This window comes from Micrasema longulum, unplaced genomic scaffold (assembly GCF_059751315.1).
Source record: "Micrasema longulum isolate JH-2025_06_02 unplaced genomic scaffold, ASM5975131v1 h1tg001164l, whole genome shotgun sequence".
NCBI lineage: Eukaryota > Metazoa > Arthropoda > Insecta > Trichoptera > Brachycentridae > Micrasema > Micrasema longulum.
In genome coordinates, this window is record NW_028278351.1 from 1 (window position 1) to 25360 (window position 25360).

Genomic DNA, 25360 nt, shown 5'->3' on the forward strand with positions numbered 1-25360 from the left:
TGCACCGGGTTGCTGGGTCCGGGTCTGTAGGGATGTCCCACAGAGGTATTCAGGGAGACGGGGGGAGCATTATGATGGCAAAAGCTATCAGGAATGCTAACAGCATTCCTGCCTTTCTCAGTAAGCTTAGAAGAGGAATCTATAAACAAGAGGAATCATTTTATTTTTTTAATGGTTTTTTGGTCTCCAAAAATAAGTTCGCACCATACCAATGGATGGCGTTTTATAATCAAAGAAATAAATAAATTATATATACATATTGTAACCTTTTTTACACGAGAGGTGTGTTCCACACAGTGTTGGGGTGAAAAACCATTAAAAATAAATATACCAAAAAAATAATAATGCTGGTCAAGTTACCTTGTATAAAAATCAATTAGGATTTTTTTTTAAATATATTTTCTTAAATCATGACATCAAATACTTAAAAAATTTCATAACAAAGATTATTCACTATTACTATCGTACATTATACGCCATGTAAGTAAAAAGGTGATGCTGGGCATTCCAATAATGAATAATATAATTATATTACTATTACGCATTGTAAAATTAATATTCAACATTTACTTTTTTCAACTATTAAACCGTGTAAAAAGAACCATGTTTAAAGATGTTAGTGTATTTATGCACACACATTTTAACAATAAAAATTAGTACTCACTGAAAAGTACATCAAATATAAAATTAATCCCGCTGTGATAATTCCGATATACAGGTCTCCATTGACTGTTCCGGAACGTCCCATAATTGGGATGAAGAGCATGTACGCTAGAAGGACGATGTACATCTGGAAGATGATGGTAGGAATATGCACTACCAAGTATACCCATACCCAGGTGTGAACTGTGAACAAATGTAATATCATTACATACATAAAATCGTAGATTTGTTACGGTGCTGTGTAGTCATTACACATGCAAAAAATAAGAGATTTCAAATTGGAGACATGAAATATATAAATGCAAATGTTTTCAATTATTTAAAGTTGAAGTCAAAAGTGGTAGGTAATATTTTAATCTAATCCAATTGCTAAAAACATGAAAAACCATACTCGCTTAGATTCGATTAAAATTGATTAGATGATTTGCGAATTCGGAGAAATTGTTAATTGTGAAGACACCTCATGTCATATGTTCTTTAACACGAATATCAAAATTTCTTGATATTCTTCCGACGTAAACTGAAGGACAAGAATTGCATTTTAAGTCATTTAATTGCAATGAAGAGACGGCTACGTCTTGAAACCGGTAGACATAGAAAAGTCGGTAAGTGGTTATATACAAATATTTAATAACATTTAGTTACTTGGAGATAAGTTTAAAGAAATCAATATATTGACAGTCGCATGTCAATATCTTTATAAAATCTTTGTTCATAAAAATATTGATGAGTTTAAGAGGAACGGAGTTTTCCATAGGTTCAACACGAGAAATAAAGATATGCTAGTTGTGCCCACAACTAGACTGCATAAAAATATTATTTTTTGCCTCGAACTGCATACCTTTTTGAAATTCAGTCTTTGCCAACAAAATTTTATAAGATTTTGTCAAGCACAGGCTGTTTGGAAAGAGCTACTATAGAGTCAAAGAATATTTGCAGAACAAAACAGCTTGGCATTAGATTCATGTTTAGTGATTTTAGTTTGTTGATTATAATTGTGTTCTTAATTTGAATTTATTCATTTGTTGTGTTTAATTTACTAATTGTTAAATTGTATTATATAGACGTTCATAAATGATTCAATGAGTCCTACATAAAGATTATACTAAACTAAACAAAACATTTTGATTATTTTTTTCATACATTTTTGAGGTACTTTGTCATACAATTAAATACTCTAATTTTTACAACATGTTAGAAAACATCTTTTATATACAATTTCCTGTAGCACTGAACGTTTCCATTAAAAATATGCGTATTTTAAACCATTGTAGAAAATGTATCCAATATTCCAAGGAAAAAATAATAAAACTAATTTTAATTCGTAATTTCTTGCTGACTAAAAAATGCATTATTTTAAAAATGTGAATGACACTATTATTGTATTATGTTGAAATATATTTCATTTAAAATATTTTTTACACAATAGTTATGGGTACGCATATTCTGTAGAAATGTTGTTGTGACCAACCAATATACATAAATCTCTTATGATAATAATGTTACCTCATTATTTCAATATCATAAGATTGATTGTAAAATTCAATGTGATTCAAATTTATGCATTGATACAGGCTTATCTAGTGAAACAGATAAATACTACATGAAATCAATAAAAAAATTACACCCTTACCAGATCGAAAGAGAGGGGAGAGAATGTATGATGAGGTTGGCTATGGCAGAGAAGAGAAGCGGAAGCATGATTACGGCAGCAGATCGAGCTCCGGCACAAGTCATGATGAACATGATAATAGCCCAGGGTATTTGAGCGGCCACTAGGTTCAGTTGGGTTGCCATCGATTGTGACAGTCCACGCTGAAATAAAATAGACGACAAAGTTGTGAAGTCGTCACTCAAACCTGCCATTCGGGTCATAAGTTGAAATCGTATGGAGATAATGTTTCCTTAAACAAGCTCTAATCGAGTTTAATTATATTTTGTTGATAGGATACCAACCTAATTTAACATAAAATCTAAGATTCTCACATAATTATTTCGATTATAAACGGTTTTCACCGCTATAAACAATTTGAGGTGAGCTGTCATAACGATAACGCGATCGTCGCCATTTTCAAATGAGATTTAAACACAGGAAATACCTACGATTTAAACGAGATTAACATTTTTTTGCGATAATCAGAGATTAAAAAATCCATTTTTAAACTTAGATGTGATTTAGCTGACATATAAGCTAATCAGTAGCTCAATCACAAATAACTATCGACGTGCTCAAAAACATGCTAAGCATTTGAGCGATCACAATGAACAATAATGAACATGCTTAAGTTATCGCAGTCAGAAGTCAATGCATGTGTAATCTCTAAGTCGACGCTCGTGTCGGTTTTTTTTTCTGCGTAAATAAATATAGTTAATTGGTGAAAAATCGGCGTTTACTATAAAAAATAATACAATATATTGCATTTGCAAAATAGTAAGGAGTATCTAATACAAAAAAGGGAAAAATTAAATTACAATTACTATGGCGACTACTTTTTTTGACATTTGGCTTGCCAACAGCCGGCTAAATGCAATAAATAGCATGATAAATAATAAACAAATAAATGAAAATAGCAGTTTTTGAATATTTTCTATGTTTACACCGGTGAAATTGAAAATGTGATTGCGCAACAGGATTATACGTTGCGAAACGTAAATATTTTGACATTTAATATTAGGTGTTCACGGATGTTTTGTTGTGATCGTGAATATGATAAACAACCATGGTGAGAAATTGTTATCACGTCGCTTATTAACACGTCAATAGTTATTTGTGATTGAGCTACAGGTTTTTACAAGGAGATGGTGAAATACCCCCTTAGTCGTTTAATATTTAAAAAAACAAAATGTATGAATCTTTGAAAGCCATTTTGACAAAAACGTTTTATTTTACCTTGTTCCGTCTCCACGAGTCCACGAGCATGATGACCAACCCATAGGCCGCCAGGGTGGGACACCAGTACAGGGGGAAGATGAGCCAGACGTTGGAGAACCAGGGCATGGCGAGAGGAGCCACGCCATCGATGAAGGCTCCCATGGTGATGGCAGCCAGGAACCCGGCTAACATGCCGCCTATCTGACCGCCCAGAGCAAAACCCAACTCGATCCAAGCCATACCTATATAGGAAATTATAATATATAAGAGATTTTTAAAAAGGAAATCATATTTAGGAAAATATTCTATGGAAGAGAATTACAAATAAATTATTAGTTTGTGTAGGGCCGAAACCTGATTTCTTATGGTTTTGAAATAAAACGATATATTTTTTTTTTTTAGAAATTGGTAATTAATTTAACTCTTGTGTGTCTATGATGTCACACGAGTCTACAAAGGATACAGGTCCTTAATATATGAGGGCATTAGAAGCAAATATTGAAATCTCCACTAAAATCGGAAAATTAGTTATTGATGCCAAAATAAACTATACATAAAATCCTACCCACCTAAATTATAGCGTAATTCAAAACATCTCTAAATCTTACAAAAATAGGTTTTAATTATACTACTTGACACCGCAAACTGATCATTCTCCATTGAGTTGGTGAAGCATAATTAAAAATTTCACAATTCTTTTTTCAAAGTTTTTTGCAAAAATCTCCGTTACTCCTTCAATGGAGATTTCCAAGTTTGCTTTTAATACCCTCATATCTGTCTTATTTATTTAAATGATGGAAGTTGTATTTTTTGTAATCTTTGAATGGACATTTTCACACCGGATTTGGAAAGCAAAATTTGTATAAATATGCTGGATTTTATTAAACAATAAATTTTATAATAATTAAAAATTATACGAATGAAAGTGATGCCAATACCATAATAAATGTGTTTTACTGTATAAGAAAGAGCACGGGAATAGAATTTATAACAAGGAAGACAGAGACGCTGTTCCGTGCCCGGTGTTTGTGTGAAAGAGACAAAAAAATAAGAAATTCGTTAAATCAGCTGGTTATTGGCAGTGAGCAGGAGTTCACGCATGTAACATGACCGGTGTATTTATGATTTTTAATATATTTTGATATAACAGTCATAAATTATGTTATTGTTTTTATAAATTATGTAAAATAAATTATTTAACAGTAAGTGTCTCCATATTTTTTGTATTTCTTTTTTGAATGTTTGAACTTCAGAACATTTTATATTTTGCGTAGTACTGAACATACTGTTTAAAGAATAATATTTTTGTAGATAAATTACATTCGCAATAAATCAATCAATTGAAATGTCTGTCTGCAAGTGATTTCAAATATTGCCTTATGATAAAAACTATGCCACGCCGGCCCCTGAAATAAGCTGTCAGAATTGAAATAAAGTAGGAAGAAACAGCTGAAAAGAAAAGAGAAGAATTTATACATGTTAGCATGTGTGGCAGAAAGAAAGCAAGCAATAATATTTATCATATCCTGATTAATAACTTAAACATGAATAATTATTATAAATTGTTGTCAATAAAATAATATTATCTAATAAGTGTCAGAGTGTAAGTTAGCAGCCGCCATTTTAATTTTGGCAGTTTGGAATATAATTCATAGATGTCAGTAGTGTAGGCAAAATAATATGAATTTTAATTACTTTAAAACATGATATTGGTATGTGGTTAAAGCAATTTTTGTTATTAAATAGTAATTAATATTAATGCATTAAAGCTTAACTTATTTGTTTTAATATCCCATTTATAGATAAGCAAAAGATCCAACAGATTTAGGCAGACCCAATATGCAGAAAAAGAAAGAAAGGGGTGAACCAACCAAATTGCGTTGTCATTTAAAATATACTATAAAAACGACGACTTTACTAAAAATATCCGTTCTAAATCTATTATACATTGAATTTTTTGCAAAAATCCCAAAGCAGGATCTTCTAGACAAATAATTTTAAAAGTGTGGTTTTTGATAACCAAAAGGACTTAAATAACAATTTTATACCCATTCAAATAACACTTTAAGTTATCATCATTATCAAACCCTTATCCGCACCCGGTGGTGCAAAGGGCACTGCATTGTCAAATAAAATTCAGCGCATCTAAATCAACTGCTACTGGAAGGTAAGGTGATCAGTCTAACGCTTCATGTGCCAGTCCAGGGAAACTAAAATATTGCAATGAAGCACATTTAAAAGAAATGTTTTTCATCAGCCTTGAGGGGTATTGAACCCAGGATCTCAAGCATAGTAGGCGAACTTTGGGGTGGACTTTTCTTCACTCGATTTCCTGATTTTTAACTAAGAGCAATCGAGTCAAAAACACTTGTTTAGAATTCTGTTTCTATTACACAAACATAACTGTATTATTCATGGCGCGTTAATAGTTAATATAAATTTTGGATGGACATGTCAAACATCGACAGACCAATGTGGTATGCTAATATCGCTGCCTACCCCTATGAGAAAACGGCGTTAAGGTTTGTTTTAGTATAAATTATATTTTCTTCAAACATAACTCTCATATCACGTTTTGTTGAAATGTTCAGACTTAACCTAGATTTTTTTGTAAGCCTGAGCCAGTAAATAGGTATGTGTCGTTCCTGAGTTTCCTAACAGTATCTAGTCATTTAAAATGCTCCTGAGATGATCGAAAAAACGGCGCCTTATCAATGAGGACGTTCAGTGCTAGAGGAAATTGGATACAAAAAATATTTTCTTACACGCGGTAAAAACTACAGTATTTGGATGTTTTTTTTAAAAGAAAAAACCCGCTAAGCCTCTTCTTTAGAGGCTTGTCAGCAGGTGGGAAATGGGATATGGAAGGAAAATATACCACAACACCCAGACCAATTGAGATCTTGGATTTTTATCTTGCAACTACCGGGAATCAAACCCGGGACGCTAGTTTCACAGTTGGCTGTCTTACCAACTGCGCTGTGGCGCCTGTCATCACGGCCAAGTTTCTCAAAAATGTGTGAAAAATGAACTTTGAAACGTCACAAGTTCATGTGAACTACTACCAATCAATTATAGTGTTGTGATCTTAGAGTAATAACATAATAGAGTCGCACATATGGAGAAAAACAATGTACGATTATTGACCACAAAGTAAGCGCTATAGATTACAGCAAAACAACAAGCCGTAGATACTTGGGTTGAGAATCGCAAGCGCTAACTGAAACCGTCCGTTACACGTTTGTTGTTGAACTAATAATTAAACTAAAACCAAACCGAAAATTAGGAACGTTTTTGTTCTGTGCAATGGAGCTTAAGGGCTTCTCTAGAGAGTTATTACTCTGAGTTTGTGATATATTTCCGGGTTCCGGGTAGCCTTTTTTTCAATGTTTACTTTATTTTAAAAGCCGGGGGGTTCTACTTAACTCATTGACGAAAACTCATGACGTCATGAGCGGAGTTATTTGAAGTTACAAAACTTGTTTTAAATTTTTTGGCCTAGTTTAACAGTCCATTATCAAACATTTTGATTCTTTAAACTACCCCAATAACCAATATATTTAAATATTTAAAACTACATCGAATTTGTTTTCAGCACGACAACTCTGTTTGCCAACAGTTTGGCAATTCCACCCTTTTTTCCTCTTTCCGTACATTTTCAACTCGGCGCCTTAGAGTGGTTAGAGTATTGAAGACCATAGAATAGAAGCGCCAAGAATGATGTTTGTTGAATATAAGGTTTATAGTTTTACTGGGATATTTAACAAATTGTGTCTGCAAGGTCAGGCCGGTGTGTTTATCCGTGTCTCCACTTCCGATTGTTGGGGGATCTCTGTGGCGGGCTGATGAGAAACTGCATCTAGATTCAATGGATCTAATTAAAGTACTAAAATTATATAATATTTACATCTGAATTGAGACTTATAGTTACAAAACATGGTTATTCCTATTAACAAATTACAACAAGGATGGAGAACATTTTAGAGGAGGGAAAATACTCTTCCTCTCTAAGAAGGTATCATAATGTGAATTAATGACTTATTTGTCTTTGTTTACTATTGTTTTTTTGGATCTTAATAATCTTTTGTGCTTTTTTTATCATGTTTATGTAGATACCTTATTATATAATGTAATCTATGAACATTGTCATTGACAGCAGTGCTGTATTGTACATTTATTTTATTTATTTGAAACTTTAAATACAAAGAATAAGTAATTTGGTGGACTTATTGCTAAAAGCAATATCTTCCAGCCAACCAAAAAACCGTCTGGTCAAAAGAAGAGTTGGTTGAAATTTTATACTAAAAAACCATAGAATTAAGAATAGTAGAGAAGGAGCGTAGAATCATATTTGAATACATCGAACTGTGTCCGAAAAACCCCACTTTGCCCCACTTTCACCGCGCGCATTCGTGAAATCACCGCGCGATGTTGCCAGATCGCGAAAAATATAACCATAACACAAATGTAAGATAACTTTTTTTTTTTTTAAAGTTCCCTAAAATTAAATTTGTATGTTTTTAATATTTGAAGCAGTAACTAAGAGAGGGGGTAGAAACTGGGGGTGTATCAGTGGATTTAAATAGTTCTTAAGAAAATATATATTAAGACACTCGATTCTGTATTTCACTGTGAGTGTTTTTATAAATCTTTGCTTTACTGGCCGTACTCGCCGATTTAATATTTAAAGCACCATCTTTGTGAAGCATTATTATTCAATGTATTTTTTTTGTATGTACATATTACAACACAGATAAAAAACATTTTGAAAAAGGTATGACCTGTCACTGGCTGGTTTAAGTGGCCACTTTACTTTACATTATGCCTATATTTAAACATCTATATTCCTTCAATTCTTCCATCTGTTGATGTTTCTAAAATTACCTGTATTGATGCGAGTGAGATTCATCCGATTAAATTATTTTAATAAAAATATAATATATAAGTGATTAAAATTCAAAAATATTTTCAAGTTTTGTCAAGTAAGCATGTAGGTGAATTTTTTATTTTAATAAAAAATAAATATTTGTTTATTATTTCAATTTTGATGGCCATTTTCAACGAGTTGTAAAAAACTCACTTCGACAGGCGCCGTGGCGCAGTTAGTAAGACAGCTAACTGTGAAACTTGCGTTGCTGGTTCAATTCCCGCCAGTTTCAAGAAAAAATCCAAGAAAGATAACATATTTCCTCAATTGGTCTGGGTATTTTGGCATATTTTTCATAACTTCTTTCCATATCCTATTTCTTACCTACTGACAAGCCTCTAAAGAAGAAGCTTAGCGAGTTATTCATTTAAAAAAATATTTTTAAAACTTTTAGAAAATGGGAATCAAGTCGTGGTAGAGTGGGTTTCGTGAGTCCTACTAGCCACGGAACGATAACCAAATATTTTAATCAAATGAATCTCACCTGTATTAATAAAGGTTTCAGCTCTTTAACTTCACAGACATCAACAGATTGGAGAATCGAAGGAATACAGCTGTTTAAATGCAGGCAGAATGGTGAATGTTACACAGTTGTGAAGTGGCCACTTAAATTAGCTAATGACAGGTCATAAGCCTATATGCCCTTCTCTAAAATGTTTTTTATATCTGTTGTAATATGTTAATATTAACAGCTTCCAAGGAGGTTGAATCCAGCTCTTGTCTGACAAACTCAAAATATTAATAAAATGATAGGTACCTTGGTTTCTTGTTTGGAATAATTCATTGGCATTTCCATTTCCGTTTCTCTGCCCAACGTGAGCATACATGGAGTCACTCTTCTTGGTGGAAGAGAGCCGATACTTCCTCTTGTCCCACAACTTCTCTAGGGGCTCCACGGCCTTGCCGACTGGACCCCGCAGCTTCACTATGGGACCCCATCCTTGAGGGAGCCACTTCCCTAGAGTTACAGATAAATTTTGGGGCGGATTACGAGACAGCAGAACATTCCACAGAGATTTCCATAGGTTCGACACAAGATAAACTAACTGTGCCCACTACTAGACTGCAAAAAAAGTCATTAATTTGCCTCAAACTGCATACGATTCTATAATAAATTACCTTTTGATATTTAAATTGGATAACACAGTTTTAAGTCATTGACGTTTACAAGAGATTGAAGAAATCCTATGTAAATAAATATAAAAAAATTACAAGGAATAAAAAATAAGAAAGAAAATAATATGCTGGTAACGGGGAGCATCAAATCGACTAAGCAGTTATTTATAATGCCCGGTGTATTAAACAAATGTTAAGCAAAACGCGGAACACGCGTTTTATGCGAGGTAAATCCAGAAAATAAGTTCCATTTGTATTTCATACATACGCTCTGTGGGGCTTGCTTGAAATGCCAAATAAAATTTAACGCCTCGCCTCTTCTGAGATGAGGTCTGTAATTTGTTTAGTTAATCCAATTAAACCAGTCCACATTTATCAACAGATTTGTGAGATGTACTGAGAACATGTGATCAACGATTCTTTGGTAAGGAGAGGGGTGAGATAGTTAGTAAAGTTTGTTTTAATTTATCGGGCATTTAAATAATATTTGGCTAAAGTTGTTTTAATCCCTTATTTAAATTAAACACAAATCGTGACTCGAGAGAGAAGGAAAACATTTTTGAGAAGAGAATACGGAAGTCTAGGCACTTACAGAGCTTTTCCCTTTTTATGTTTTCCCTCTCTGTTGCAATATTTTTTTTTTAAATTGTATAGTCAGGCGAATTGTTAGAAACATTTCGAATCCCTTTTTCATTCAAATAAAGGCAAAATGAACCTTATAGAATGCTACATAGTTGAGTATTTGATAGGCTACTTGGCAGTCTTTCCAAATAATGTTGCAATATTTCATTATTGTTTTAGGGCTCTTTTTTAATGTCAATTTGAAAAATAAGTATCTTATTTTACTTCTCAGGTCTTCGGCTATCCCAATGCAAAAAATTAAGTCGATTGGTTTCTCCGTTGCGACGTGAAGGAAACACAAGCACACAAATACATTTTCGCACTTATAATATTAGTATCGATAGACCCACAAGTTTTTTATATTATTCAATTTGATTCATGTTTACGTGAACATCATTAAAGAGCATTGTGAGGAAACTTACATTGAGACAAGCGTCCAACAAATACGACTACACTGAAGATGGAGAGAAGGAACACTATAATGTTGATGGCTATTCCAGCTCCGAGGGAATAACGAACCATAAACCATCCCAGGTAGTCGAAGTATACCATCTGTCCTTCAGAATGTTCCTGTAAAAACAACATAAAAAATATGAACAAATTTGTTCTGTACATTGGCCCTTTTAACTCTTGTATTTTGAAATATGGAACAAAAAAGGGTTAGGAGTTTATAGATTACGAGCTGAACCCAACAATACTTTGCTTTTGCTAGATTTGAGTGTATACTCGTATATACCTCAAAACTGAACCGATTTTGTTATTTTTTTATACAGAGTATCAGAATAAAATTTTCTGTATTGTTAGGTTCTACGTTTTTCAAAAATAGTTATATTTGTGTACCGTACGCCTGAAAACATTTAATTTGAAATCGAAATGTCTGATTGTATTGTGAAAGCATGTAAAAACCGTTTGAATAATCGTAAAAAAATATGGTGTAACTTTTAATTTGTAAATAGGTACATAGGTGTTTAAGATTCAAATTTAGATTTATTTTTGTAAATGTAAAACTCTGCTCTTTTTACCAACAGGGGTGCACTTAATGCAAGAATTAAGAACACAATTTTCAAAAATATATTAAATGTCAGTTAAAATTATTTAGCATTGTCAAAAAACCAGCAAATAGAAATAAATGTGTAGAAATTATATGAAATTTAAGGAAAGAATCTGATTGGGATATACAAAAAATGAATGCTGTTTGTAAACATTCAAATACATTTTTTTTTGTATACTTAAAATTAAGTCCTCATAATTTTTTAGTATATGAACTCTCGTCAAATGCAACCCTGGTTGAACTATAAAAATACCCAGAATGTCCCTAAAAAATCAGAATAGATGGTGATAGTATTGTACCTTTATATTTTCCAATTCAGGAGCATGGCCGAGTACTCTGATGAGCGAGAGGATATTGTTCCCCATATGTTGATGACTAGCTGCCGGTATATAGCTCTCTGTATCATATATGGTGTGATACGCATACCCATTCCTGCAGAAGGCAAAATCAAGTCCTGGAGAACAAAACAAAGTCATCATTTAGTCATTGAGGTACATAACTAAAGTAAATATGAGCATTTAAAATATGGTCCCTCGAGCTGCGGTCAATTAGCAAATGTTTGATAGAACAAACTTTAGTCTGTTGCGAGCAGTCCCCGGTTACTTTCGAACTTTTGTCTCCTCACAATTACTAAAATAAGTAATGTGGAAGTATAATAAGTGATGAGATGTGGAAAAGAATAAGAAAAAATCTGCCCACAAACTGTCGGACAAATTTTTGACTGACACCTGAAGCGTAGGACTGATTACCTTACCTTCACGTAACTGATGATTGTAAGAGCTGCATTTGGTTTACAAATGCAGTCTTATACCTGGGTGCGAAAAGGGGGAGCGACAATATCATTTTAAATGATGTGAAATAATTGATTATAAGTTGTTTGTAAAATATACCTGGAATATTCCCGAAATCTCTGAAGATCCTGAAATCTGTATCAGAAGGAAGAAGTCCAGTTTGGAACAACTCTTCACCCAATATGAGTCCGTGGGGGTGTGGAGCGTTTCTTGCGTAATACTAAAACAAATATGTATTTCACAATTAAGTTAATACATCGTTGGTGATACTGAAATACCGCAAACTATCGATTGATTTTTTGGCAGGGGATCCTAAAAAATGCGTTCTGTAAATATATTACTTGGGATTTGAATCAAACAAAAATACTGCAGGAGTGTAAAAAAAATGCTAATTATTTAGAGCAATGTTTTCTAACTTCTTACCATGTGCGTCTCTTCCAACTTTCTCCTAAAATCACTACACCGTTAGCATTCTCAACTTTAAGTAAATTAATCAATTTTCAAAAATAATAACAGGCGTGTTTATTTTCAACGAAATTTTTTGCAACAGAGAGGGATTTTTAAGAATGGAGTATGACCTGTCATTGGCTGGTTTAAGTGGCCACTTTACACACTGTAACATTCACCATTCTGCCTATGTTTAAACATCCACATTTCCTCAAATCATCCATCTGTTGACTTTTGTGAAGTAAAAGACCTGAAACCTTTATCATATGGATGAAATTCATCAGGCTGACCCATTCACCTACTAGGCAATGCCTGAAAACAATTTTCCAATTCGCATACTTCTTCTTATATAAGTTAGTTAATTCAGAAATGTTTTGAGTGTGTCCAAATGTTTGCAGACAGGCTGGATTTCCTCCCTAGGAAGTTATTTAGAACTAAATTTGTTGCAACAGAGAGGGAAAACATTTTGAGAAGGGGATTTCCATATATAATGTAGAATTTAAAACCTCTAAAGTTTTTATTTTCATTTTCTTATAACCACGGTATTTTTAATTTAAAATGACTTACTTTGAGGAGCCAGGAATTTTTGGGTCCCGACTGGAATAGAATCGACCTTCCTCCCTGCCCTGCGGCCTCCATGTTGAGGAGAACACGAGCAGAAGCCGCCCATCGGTGGGTCAGAAACAAATGAGAACCCTGAAAATAAAACATCAAAATAACATTCAAGTTCGTAAGTGAAAATTCTTGGTGCATTGTAATTTATTATAGAAATAAAAGACAAGTGATACATTAATCTGATTACATTATTGCAATAACTGTATTAATCGTTTATTTTTTGTGTATGCCATGATATGTGGGGTTATTTATGATGTACTTTTATTTATAGTCTTATAACTCAACAGGTTTTATCAACAAATCACAAAATAGATTTTGTTGCTCCTATTTGACAGATGACTATTTGGCATCTGCAGCTATGAACCAAAATTTGAAAAGCTTGCTGAAAATATTCAATATTCTGTTTCCAGTGCGCCCTCTCTTTAATACTGTCAACCATGATGTCATTTTTATAAAAGCTGTGTTAGATCCGTTTCTTGCATGGTTTGTTAAAATTAGTGGTGAGCAACCTACAAAATAGAAATCAATACGTCTCCTATGGTCTATTCACATCAGAGTGTTTCTATACTTTCTCTGGTGTCCCGCAAGGCTCTAACCAAGGTCCATTGTTGTTTTCCATTTTTAATATTGAAAATGTAATTTTGAACTCGCGATTTCTGTTATTTGCGGATGACTTAAAATTTTTCTTGAAGGTGATAACTTCTGATGATTTTCGTCTTCTCCGAGCGGATATATCTAATATATCTGAATGGGGAAGGCAAAACAAACTTAGGTTTAATGTTTCCAAGTGTTCGGTCACGTTCTTCACCGGGACCCAAAAAACTCTATTTTTTTTGTACAAAATGAATGACCAGAATCTGCTGCAAACATCAAATGTTAAGGATTTGGGAGTTAGATTTGTGAGCACTCTAACATTTCATGATCACACAGAGACAATCAGTGGTAAACAATTGAAGATGTTAAGATTCGTTCTGCGTACTGCCAGGGTTTTTGAAAATACCCGCGTACTGAGAATTCTTTGCAACTTCTCGGTGCAAAGTAGACTCAAGAGTGGCTCGATGATTTGGGAGCCACATGAACTGAAGTACTCTCTTATGATAGAGAAAATCTAAAAGAAGTTTCTGAGATATCTCTACATGAGACATTATTATCCTTGGCTCTACTCGATTGAATTTCTTCAGGGTATGCTTAGCTACAACAGCTAAGAGACTAGAAGCAATGTGTGTTTGACTACACATTTTTATCGATTGTTGAGCAGTATGGTCGATAATTTTGTGATTGTGGTGAGCATTGGTTTGTATATTCCTGATAATTACCTAAGACAGCGTCAGCATAGATTCTTTCATATTCCAATATACAGGACCAACTTGCCGATGGCTATGCCTGTTGGAAGGGCTACCACTATGCTAAACAACATCGCTCTGGATGTTGATCTGTTCCATGTATTTGAAAGGGTTTTCCGGAGCAGGATTCTCCTACTATTTTGGCAATACTCTCTTTACATATTTTTTGGCTTTTATAATATGTACGACTTGAATTTTCGTTTGTCATGTATATGTTATTCTGATTAAATTATTTTAATTGAATCGATAAATAGTTCATTTACCTACGAATTGTCAAGTCAATAATAAGCATATTGCTTGGATTAATAAAACTAAAATAAAAGAACATCTTGTTTTATTTACATACTATTTTTATAGTTGTGTCAAGTCATCATTAATTACTGTTATTAAAATAAAAGGATATTGAATATGGTATTGATATTATCTGAGTTTATTTTAAATTAACGGTCGCCCGTAGTGGTTAAAACTTTGGCCACCCATAGTATAAGTGATTTTGCAACTGACTGATTATTATAACAATAGCCAACTGATAACATTGTCCACTATTCTAATATCCGGATTCCACTGTATTAAAAAAAACATTTGTTTTGTTCAATGATTACGCATTTTTCCTTTAGACACATATAAATATTATAAATTAATTTATATAAACTGACCTGCAATGAAGTTTCTTCAGCACCATTGAAAAGGAAGACCACATTGTATTTGAGACGTTCGGGAGCTTGTGTGAGAACTCGCACCAGCTCCAACATTATGGCACATGATATAGCATCATCAGAAGCCCCTAAAATCAATTTGATTAGTGCGATTTATCAAATGTAAGTTGATTGGATGAAAGATACTCTTTTATTAGAATTTTAAATGATAATAAAGAAGTTCAATGGTTTTAATAGATTTTATAAGGTTTTTGAAGTTTTGTAATTTTGAAAACCACCACTGAAACTTCAAAATTACGCCGCTCTCGACGTTACTAGTTCAGGTTGTGAGTGATCAAAATACACATCTGAACGGTGAATCATTACTGACCAGAAATAAGACAAACATGGGTTTAACTGACTTTTATTGATTAGTTTGAAGGAATGTCAAACAGTTTGTTTTTATTTATTTCATTTAAAGCTTGAACACCATATAACTATAATTTTGTCAGGTTTCTGGCACACGCTGGTAACTAATAATTGTGACATATAGCCATAGAATTAAGAATAGTCCAGAAACTGCATACGAGTATCAAACAGAAGGTGACTAAACTACTCTAATAAATGAGTAGTTTTACGTTTTGACCCATGAGTTTTTTGTAGACCTCGCTCAGTGCGCAACTCCTGATTTAAAATTCTACTATGCCTAATTCTACTATGTGGATTTTTCCATCTGTCAGATTGTCGAAGAAATCAAAATGGACATTCGTTTGTGTTGCCAGGGTAGTTAATTTTTTTACCCTACTTTGCTCATCTAATGAGAGAACTAATGAAAATTGGACCTCGGATTAAATAACTCTGTGGTGGGCATTTGACCGACATTATCTTTAAAACATCAAGTATTATTTAACTTAAAAATTTGGATGGCAAAAATAAAACTTTAAAATATCCATTTTATGTTAAATAAAATTAGTTTTATATTTTAAGTTTAAAGTTCATTAATTCAATTACTCTTCTTAAATGACCCTTAACTTATCTACTCTGTTGTGTCAATCAATGTTTCCGCGTGTACAATAAAATTTTAAAGAAATTAACGAATTGTTCTTTTTTACCTTACATTTGTGTTATGATTATATTTTTTCCCATCGTGCAACATTACGCGGTGACATCACCAATGCGCGCGGTGAAAGTGGAGCGTAGTGGGGGAATTTTTGGACCCAGTCCGATGTATTCAAATATGATTCTACGCTCCTTCTGGACTATTCTTAATTCTAGTTTAAAGCTCATCCCAAATCAACAATACCATAACCAGAATATCATAAAGCATTGTTTTTTGTATTTATAAAATACAGCACATTTGTAATAACTTTTAAAACAAAGATTATTTGACGCCAGTTATGAATCAATCTCATTTTTTGAAAATTTGTAGTAACCAACTTAACCAACCTCAAAACATGCTAAATATTTTTAAAAAACATGGCTAACCCGGAAACCGGAAATCTGTTGCGTCGGTTGCCATAACAACATAAAAATGCTTTAATTTAATGTCTTCTTCAAATAGTTAAAAAAAAAAATTTAACAAATATTTTATTTGAACCCGTACTGATAATCGAAACCTCTTAAGTTATTTTATTTCTAAAATATTGTTAATATGTCATAGACATAATAATTCTGCTTAGCTAATATGCATGAAGACAGGATTATATTTTCCCATCCTAGCATCGAACCTGTTGTCCTTAACAATTTGGATGACAGGACAATGGACTGAGACATCGTCCCAGAGATGGGTAACTCAAGATTATTTTTTAAGCTGCAGGTCAGCTCGCAGCTCAAGTACTCGAGCTGGAGTTTTAAACTGGCTCGCAGATCAACTCACATTATTTCACGTGAACGTAGAAGGATTATGGCAGCGAGCTGAACGATAGGTACAGGTCACACCATTCAGCTAGAGTAAGATATTGTGTTAGCTTTTTGGTTACATAAAATATTTTATTTATTTATTAATTTACACGCCCTACAGGCTTTAACATTGATTAGAATTACATTCAAGTGCAGCAGTGAATCATAAGTATGTACATTTAGTTAAAATTAGACATAACATAAGAAAAACTAAAAGATTCAATAATAAGTAAAAATAAGGAAATGTTCCAACATAGGTATATGGGTACATAGAAAAATATTTAATAAATTTACATATAAAAAGATATACACATACATGCACATGCATATGCATACATACACACACACACATATACATACATGCATGCACATATATATACACATATATCCACATACACATACATACACATAAGTATGTACATTATTATAGAGATACATGAGAAAAAAAATAGTAAATAAAGAACAATATTGAGAAATTTTATAATTTTGAATACTTAACCTACATTTATATAAAGACAGACGAAATATATCAACTTCATCATACTCGTAACCTAGCAGGTGTAGTCTAGGTATTGGTGAATTGTAATAATAATTGTGGCTGCCAGGAGATTTAAAAAATAACTTTAGCTGCTGAGTATTTCGAACAGGTACTTTTATGCTGATAACACTGGTTAATTCCGGGACGTCCAATACGCCATTTGCTATTTTATATAAATTTTATAGATCATTTATAATTCTTCTTTTACAAAGAGTTGACATATTTAGTGTACATAATAAATTATTGTAATCAATATTTTCAGTAGGTATATTAGGTTTGTAATTTATGAATCTCAGGAATTTACGTTGTACTCTTTCTAACTTTAAAATATAAACATTGTAACAAGATTTTATTACAACCTAAAATGGAATGTCAAGTAGACGAAAGTGAGCACTTTCGACACATGGAGTGAAGGAGTATACATTATTCATGAAGTTTTATTATTACCAATTAGAATAGGGCTAAGTTGGGCTGCTTTTGGCAAACTAAAATATATTTTTGAAAATAAAGAAGTCCCTATATCTAGATACTTAAAAAGACAAGTCTATGAATCGCGCTCATTGCTGGTGACAACATATGGACTAGAAACCATGTATGTAACACAGAAAAGTAGCTTGAAGTTAAAATGTACCCAACGATCCATGGAAAGACAAATGCTTGGTGTATATCTAAGAGACAGAATAAGAAATGAAGAAATAAGGCGCCGAACCGGAGTCGTGGATATCATGGATCGTGCAGTAAAATTGAAATGGCAGTGGGCAGGACACTTGGCAAGGCAAAGTGGTGACAGGTGGACACCCAGAATAATAAAGTGGAGACCATGGGCAAACAAAAGAAGTGAAGGCCACATAAAAGATGGGTGTATGACATTGCCTCTATAGTCGGTAAAACATGGATGATGAAAGTGGGTGATAGGAAGGAATGGAGACGTTTGGAAGAGGTATTTATATAGCAGTGGAGAGAATGAGGCTTAAGAAGACGAAGATACATTATTGACTAATTTGTTGTAAAATAATGAAGGAGAATACATTATTGACTAATTTGTTGTAAAATAATAAAAAAAAATACATTATTGACTAATTTGTTGTAAAATAATGAAGGAGAATACATTATTGACTAATTTGCTGTAAAATAATGAAAAAGAATACATTATTGACTAATTTGTTGTAAAATAATAAAGGAAAATATATTATTGATTAATTTGTTGTAAAATAATGAAGGAGAATACATTATTGACTAATTTGATGTAACTTTTTTTTGTTGTGTTCTCTTGTCCTCTTCATTTAGAAAAAAATGGACGCAACTTATGTTAACACCAAATACTATAAGACAAAAACAGCAGAATACATTTTTGGTTTTAAGGAAAGATTTTACGTTTTAGTTATTTGAACATAAAAACATACCATCACTTGTAGGAACAGAATCGTAATGACAATTGACCAGGACACTGTGTTCTGTGTTGGTTCCTTCCAGAAAGGCCACAACATTTTGAATATTCTCATAAACATTTGTAAACCGAGGGTTGTATTCTAGGGTGTATGCTCCGCTTCCTCTTTGAGTCTGTAAAAATATAATGATAATCATGGTTTATTAACAAAAAGAACAATTACTTTATCTACTACATACACAAGAAATTAAAGCACAGGTATGCAGCAAATTAACAATAAATAAAAAGTTTATATATAAAAAGTATTGAAGTAACAGAGGCGATGAATCTTACATTTTTATAATTTAGAAAAGAGGTGATTAAAAAGTAATGATTTTAATTGGTATAAAGATAAATGAAATAAATCTAAGTTTCCATGTTTGTTGGCTAACATGTGGAGCCGTGGAATAGGTGAGTATTTAAGATAATTCAAACCATGCTAATCAACCAAAAACTAGTATTTTGTCTTGTCCCACGCTGTCTCGCATAAAAATTCACACAATTGAAAAGCTCGGGACTGTCAGGACCATTATTTAATAACTTGAAAAGCAGCACTAAATCTGAAATATGCTTATATGTGCTCTATTTTAAGTTTCAAAATAAATAAATAATAAGCATTTACTGGCTAATTTGCTTGTTTGAAATAAATATTTTACAGAAATAAAAATCACAGTATAATCATGGTTCGTAAAAAAATGTAACCTAATAAATGGAAGGGCATGTCTAGAACTATCTTTATTAGATGCATTTGATATCAGTTTTCAAGTTTTGATTTATATTGAAAAGTTTACGGATTATTTATATCACACCTTTTATCTTATCTCCAATGGATTAATTGCTTAGTAAAAATATGTGTACATGCATCAAAAACAATTTAGCATGTTGTGTTTAAAATCAAATAAAAAACCATATATTTATTTTTACTCAAAATAGAGATAAAGAAAACAAACCATCATGCCTTACACAAGTGGTAAAATAAACCAAAATAGGGAACAAAATGCCAAACACTCTTCTAGTGGAACGGAAGGCCTGTTGACAGTAGTCAACAGGCCGGCTTCTCCTGAAAAGTTTTATGTGGTTTCCTCTCCAAATGAGCAAATGCTGAAAAGTACCTGATTGGTCCACATTAGAATATCCTTCCTGATCCCAACAGTTTAGCTAAAATAAAGTAATATAATAGCAGAAAAATCCTGTTTTTGAAATATAAACTTTGTATATTATAAGCAAGGTAAAAAATAACGCAACTCCCATATAAAAAATATTTAAATTGTGGTTTAAAGGCATTAAAATATTTAAAAATAAAACTTATCATTATAATCCCCATCCGCACCCGATGTCGCATAGGGCACTGTATTAGAAAATGAAATGCAGCATAACTCGGTCATACAAGAGTATTAAAAGCAAACTTAGAAATCTCCACCAAAAACAGAAAATTTGTTATTGATGCCAAAATAAACTAAACGTAAAAATCTACCTACCTAAATAAAGGCGTAATTCAAAACCGTCTCTAAATCATACATATTCCAATAATTACACTACTCGATACTGCAAACTTAGCATTCTCCATTGAGTTAGTGAAGCATACATAGAATTAAGAATAGTCCAGAAGGAGCGTAGAATCATATTTGAATACATCGGACTGTGTCCAATAATTCCCCCACTTAGACACACTTTCGCCGCGCGCATACTTGAAGTCACCGAGTAATATTGCCAGATCGCGAAGAATATAACCATGACACAAATGTAAGGTAAAAAAAAACAATTTGTTAATTTTTCTAAAATTTACTCAACAGAGTAGATAAGTATAGGGTCATTTAATAAGAGTAATTGAATTAATGAACTTTGAATTTAAAACATAAAACAAATTTTATTTTACATGAAACGGATATTTTTATATCATGTTAAATAATATTTTATGTTTTAAAGATAATGTCGGTTAAATGTCCACCACGGCGTTGTTTAATCCGAGGTCCAATTTTCATAAATTCTCTCATTAGATTAGCAAAGTAGAGTAAAAAAATTTACAACCCTGGCAACACTAACGAAATGTCCATTTTGTTTTCTTTGACAATCTGACAGATAAAAAAAAATAATTTAAGTAGTGCATTTGCTACTTACACACATATTTGCTAATTATACATGAAGTGTGATCTTGTCCTGTTTCTTAAAGATCCCAGCAGTATTTCTACACTTTAAAACGACACAATACGGCATAGTTGAATTCAAATCGGGAGTTGCGTACTGAGCGACGTCTACAAAGAAACTAATAAAAAAAAACAACTTTAAAAAAATGGGTCAAAACGTAAAACTACTATTTTAAGAGTAGTTTAGACGCCTTCTGCTTGATGCGCTTATGCGGTTTCTGGACTATTCGTAATTCTATGCCTGCCAGTTACAGGTCATAAGTCGAAATCGTTTTAATTGTACCTCAAACATCAGAGACTGCGAAGAATGCGCCTTGAGTTTAGCTTGAGCTAGCTCGTCGGATATGATGGCAGGAGCCATTACTCTGTTCTCCGGAGTCCCCACAACTCTGGGTCCCATGCTGGTCAGCTTCTTTAGAGAGTTCCTGGATCTTTCACCGCTGAAGAGATGTGTTTTGTTAAGGTATGTCTATAAATCAGAATTTAAAAAAAAAAATACATTACGTCATTGCACTAGTAATATCTGTAAAGTGAATTTTCTTTTTTAAAGTTATTTTTAATTTTTCATCAAGTTTAAATAATTTTGTTTAGAAAAAATACACTTGTCTAAATCAAAAAATTATTTTCCTTTTTGGTAATTTTTTTTAATATTTAAGCAATTAAGGATACAACAAATTATTGAATTTAATTGGTACATAATACCAAAAAATACCATTATCTCTTTTCTCTTGTTTTTATTATTTACGTATTGTTATTTTTAATTTGATATTCATTTACTATTCTGATTTCGTTTAGATTATTTTTGTAACTATGCATAATTTCCATTAAGTATATTATTATTTTTTGTATTTATTTGTTATTTTTTTGGATTGTTATTTTATTTTGTTTATTAATAAACAGTTCAAAAAACTTTTTACAAAAATAATCACAGCAGTGAACAAATTTCAATGTAACACATAATATGAAACATGTTACTTTATAAAATAATTAAAACTAAACAATTTGATGGAAATGAAATAAAAATAAAGTTAAATAGAAACATAACATCAGCAAATAAAAAATAATGGTTCATTTAAGAAAATCTTGTTATAAATTATTAATGTAAATAAGTAAAGTTTGAATGATTTGAAATTAAAATAAAGCGGTCAATTTAAAACTAGGTAAAACAAATAATAAAAAATATGGTTTACTTTTTATTTTTTAATACGTTTTTTAAAGCAATATGAAATTTTAAATTATAAACATAACACCTTTATTTTATTGGTTGGATTGTAGAAATTGCCATTTTGCAATAAGCTCGCTAATAATTATATAATATGTAATAGGTAATAGTTTTTTTTAACTGACCATATTTTTTCCCGTCAATTATAACAATGGCTCCTATACAGCCATAATAAATTTGTGTAATGAAAATAAAACATTTGCACTAGAAAAACCTATTGTATCAATAATTTAAGTGCAATCGACTGAACGTGTACAATTTATAAGTCGAGAATATGTATTTCAATTTTTATTTTTATTTTCAAGTTCGATTCATTCATTCGAGAAATAAATTACCCATAGAGATTCTATTTTTTTACAACTAGCTTTCATGTCCTTTTTGAATTATCAAAACAAGTGAATTTTGGATAATATTTTTGTACCCATTTTTGATAACAAAGAAATTCTTCAGAATTCTCAATAAAGTCTTATTGTTTGCTATCTTTGACGGCGTTTAAGTAGTTTTTAAATTGTATAAAAGTGTCTATTATTTCTTGTAATTCCCCGGATTAGATTAATTATTAAACTCAATAATAAGGTGAAACAATAATTATCTAAAAAGAAAGAAAATGATTAAATGGAAATTAAAAGTCATAAATTGACACTGTTAATTGATAAATTTGATATTTAAAATTGAAATGGATTAAAATTTCGACACATCTAAAGAATTAAGTGGATTTCCTTAATGCAGTTAACCGCATTACGTAGGTATTCATTAATAGAATTTGTTTTATTGATAACTTTATTTGTATACAAAGAAGACTGTTTCTAAATATCAGAGTGTGCAAATAAATGTTATATATTTTATAAGCTGTATGGAAAAAAATCAGTACAGTCAATTTAAATCTTTAACCTTTAACACACTGTGTGAAAAAACTCCCTCAAGTCACTGTGTGGGAACCTGAGATTACCTTAAACCTAAGGTTAACTAATCTTAGGTAACCCGAGGTTAGAAAATGATATCCTGATAATCACTGTCTCTTTTCATCTTATTAAAATTATATGTTTGCCTTGATTAGTGATCGAATCAGCTTACACCTCTTTCTATCAAATGAATGTTTTATATATTTGTCTCAGGGTATTCAATATTTTTTTATTTTCAGATAATCTAATATACCGAAATATGTGGGTTTTTTTCTTATGTGTTAAGGTTTACTTGAAGATCACAATTTTGTGTTAATATTCATAGTAGTTGCCGAGATGTTAATTAATTAAGTGCAATTTGCATCGTCGGTTACATTACAGGAACGGGCAGGTTTGCTAATGCGTGTGTAACAAAAAGTTTTAAAAGGTGACAAAATGTGTGTAATTACACAAGCAAAAATTGTGTGTTTACTTGGTTCACCGACAGGCAAAAGAAAGGCACAAAAAAATTATATTTCAAGCAAATGTCATGTTTTGAAAAAACAGTCCTCAATTTAGAAAAAATCTTTCTTGGATTTCTTTCTTGCAGGCGGGAATCGAACCTACGATGCCTGGTTCACAGTTGGCCTGATTAAAACATAGACTTCTAAGGTTAAACTGGTCACTTGAACTGTAATCCCAAACATAAACACCTTTAAAACCACAAAGAAAAATTTACAGATGATCTTCTACCAGCTCCAACACATAATAGTTTACGTAGCTGACATCGATACTGTATTGAATTAACGATGAGAATAATGCTGATATGAAATAACACTTACCACTTCATATTCGGAGACCACTTTGGGCAGATGGTGATCTATAAGGTGCACTATATAGAAGGACAGACAGCCCACAAGGAGGGCTAGTATGGCCCACCTCCAAGACACAGAATGAATGCTGTGTTGCTGTATGGGGCGTGGTCTCTCAGGCTTGGCTCTGTCGCTGTATGGAATAGGCTCCGCTCCCAACTGATCCATCTCTGAAATGTCCAACGAGTGCCCGTTGTGTTGAGACATTTCGGCCTAGTAAACAAAAAATATATCAAATTTATGTTTGAAGTACTAACCTTGTGGTTATTCATTACAATTAAAATAAAATTTTGTTTTTAGCAACTTTTTTTTTATTGCCGACCAGTTGCAATGCAACAATAATGGATAATAGATAATAATAGATTGCCCAAATTACTGTCCCTGATAATCTTTTGTGTATCTACAAGGATCACCAGACTTCAACACATGTTCCAGTGTGAGTACAATAGGACAAACTTCACCCACCATTCTCCCCTCCCCTAGTGAGCATCCACAGAACAGCTAATAATTATACTGAGCTGTTGGACTTGCTCCACACCACTCTGCTATCAAATCAGCTATCCTATCCATTGAATGGCCATCCCCTCAATTTTCCTCTTTTTAATGTGTTTATCATCTTCACTTTATTTCCTTTTTCTTTTCTTAGAATTAATTACATTTTTAGTGTAACAGTTATGATTTTATTTTTTGTTATTTTCTATAATGCTTTTTGTACTTTTAACTGTATATTGTAAGAGCCCTCAGGGTGTTTATTAAATAAAATTTACTTCAACCTGCCTTCACTATTTTTTATAGTTATCAAACAATTTTTCCTTTCGTTTTGTTTTGACGGATAGTGGAAGCAGGTTGTTTGTAGTTTAAAAACATATTTCTTTTCAATGATGGATACAGGGGTGCGTTTATTACTAAAGTGATATCTCCCAATCAATCCACTCACATATTCCGTGTGGATGTTTCCAGCTATCCTATCCCCTCAATTCTCTTTATATACTTTATGTACTTTTAACTGTGTATTGTAAGAGCCTTCTGGGCGTTTATTAAATAAATTAATGGCTCATAGCCAAATGCCTATCCGACAGTTATTTAGTTTTGAGATAATTAAGGGTAAAGTTATGTGAAAGCATTAACTTCGTGGTTAAACATTTTACTAAACAAAGAAAATGGTCTCAAAATTTAAATATTCGTGTAAATCATAAGAACACAAATATTTATTTTTAAAAAAGCCACTGATCAATGCAATACATCAATTTTTGGTTTCAGTTAAATACCTGCTTCGAACTCTTTGGAACCGGTTTGA

The 25360-nt window shown here is 32.2% G+C and overlaps 1 protein-coding gene across 1 annotated transcript; it reads right to left on the bottom strand.

The window, feature by feature from the left end:
* Positions 1-5: 5 nt before the first annotated feature.
* LOC148276681 (uncharacterized) lies at positions 6-24321 on the bottom strand (the record flags this gene model as incomplete). The annotated part of the gene is made up of 13 exons (XM_088233929.1): positions 24034-24321; positions 21372-21557; positions 18922-19078; positions 15103-15230; positions 13056-13184; positions 12141-12261; positions 11550-11704; positions 10622-10769; positions 9220-9420; positions 3554-3777; positions 2297-2478; positions 665-846; positions 6-139 (listed from the first exon to the last, which is right to left on the bottom strand). Coding segments are annotated over exons 1-13 (2184 nt in total), but the record flags the coding sequence as incomplete, so codon positions are not given.
* Between the last annotated feature and the right edge of the window lie 1039 nt (positions 24322-25360).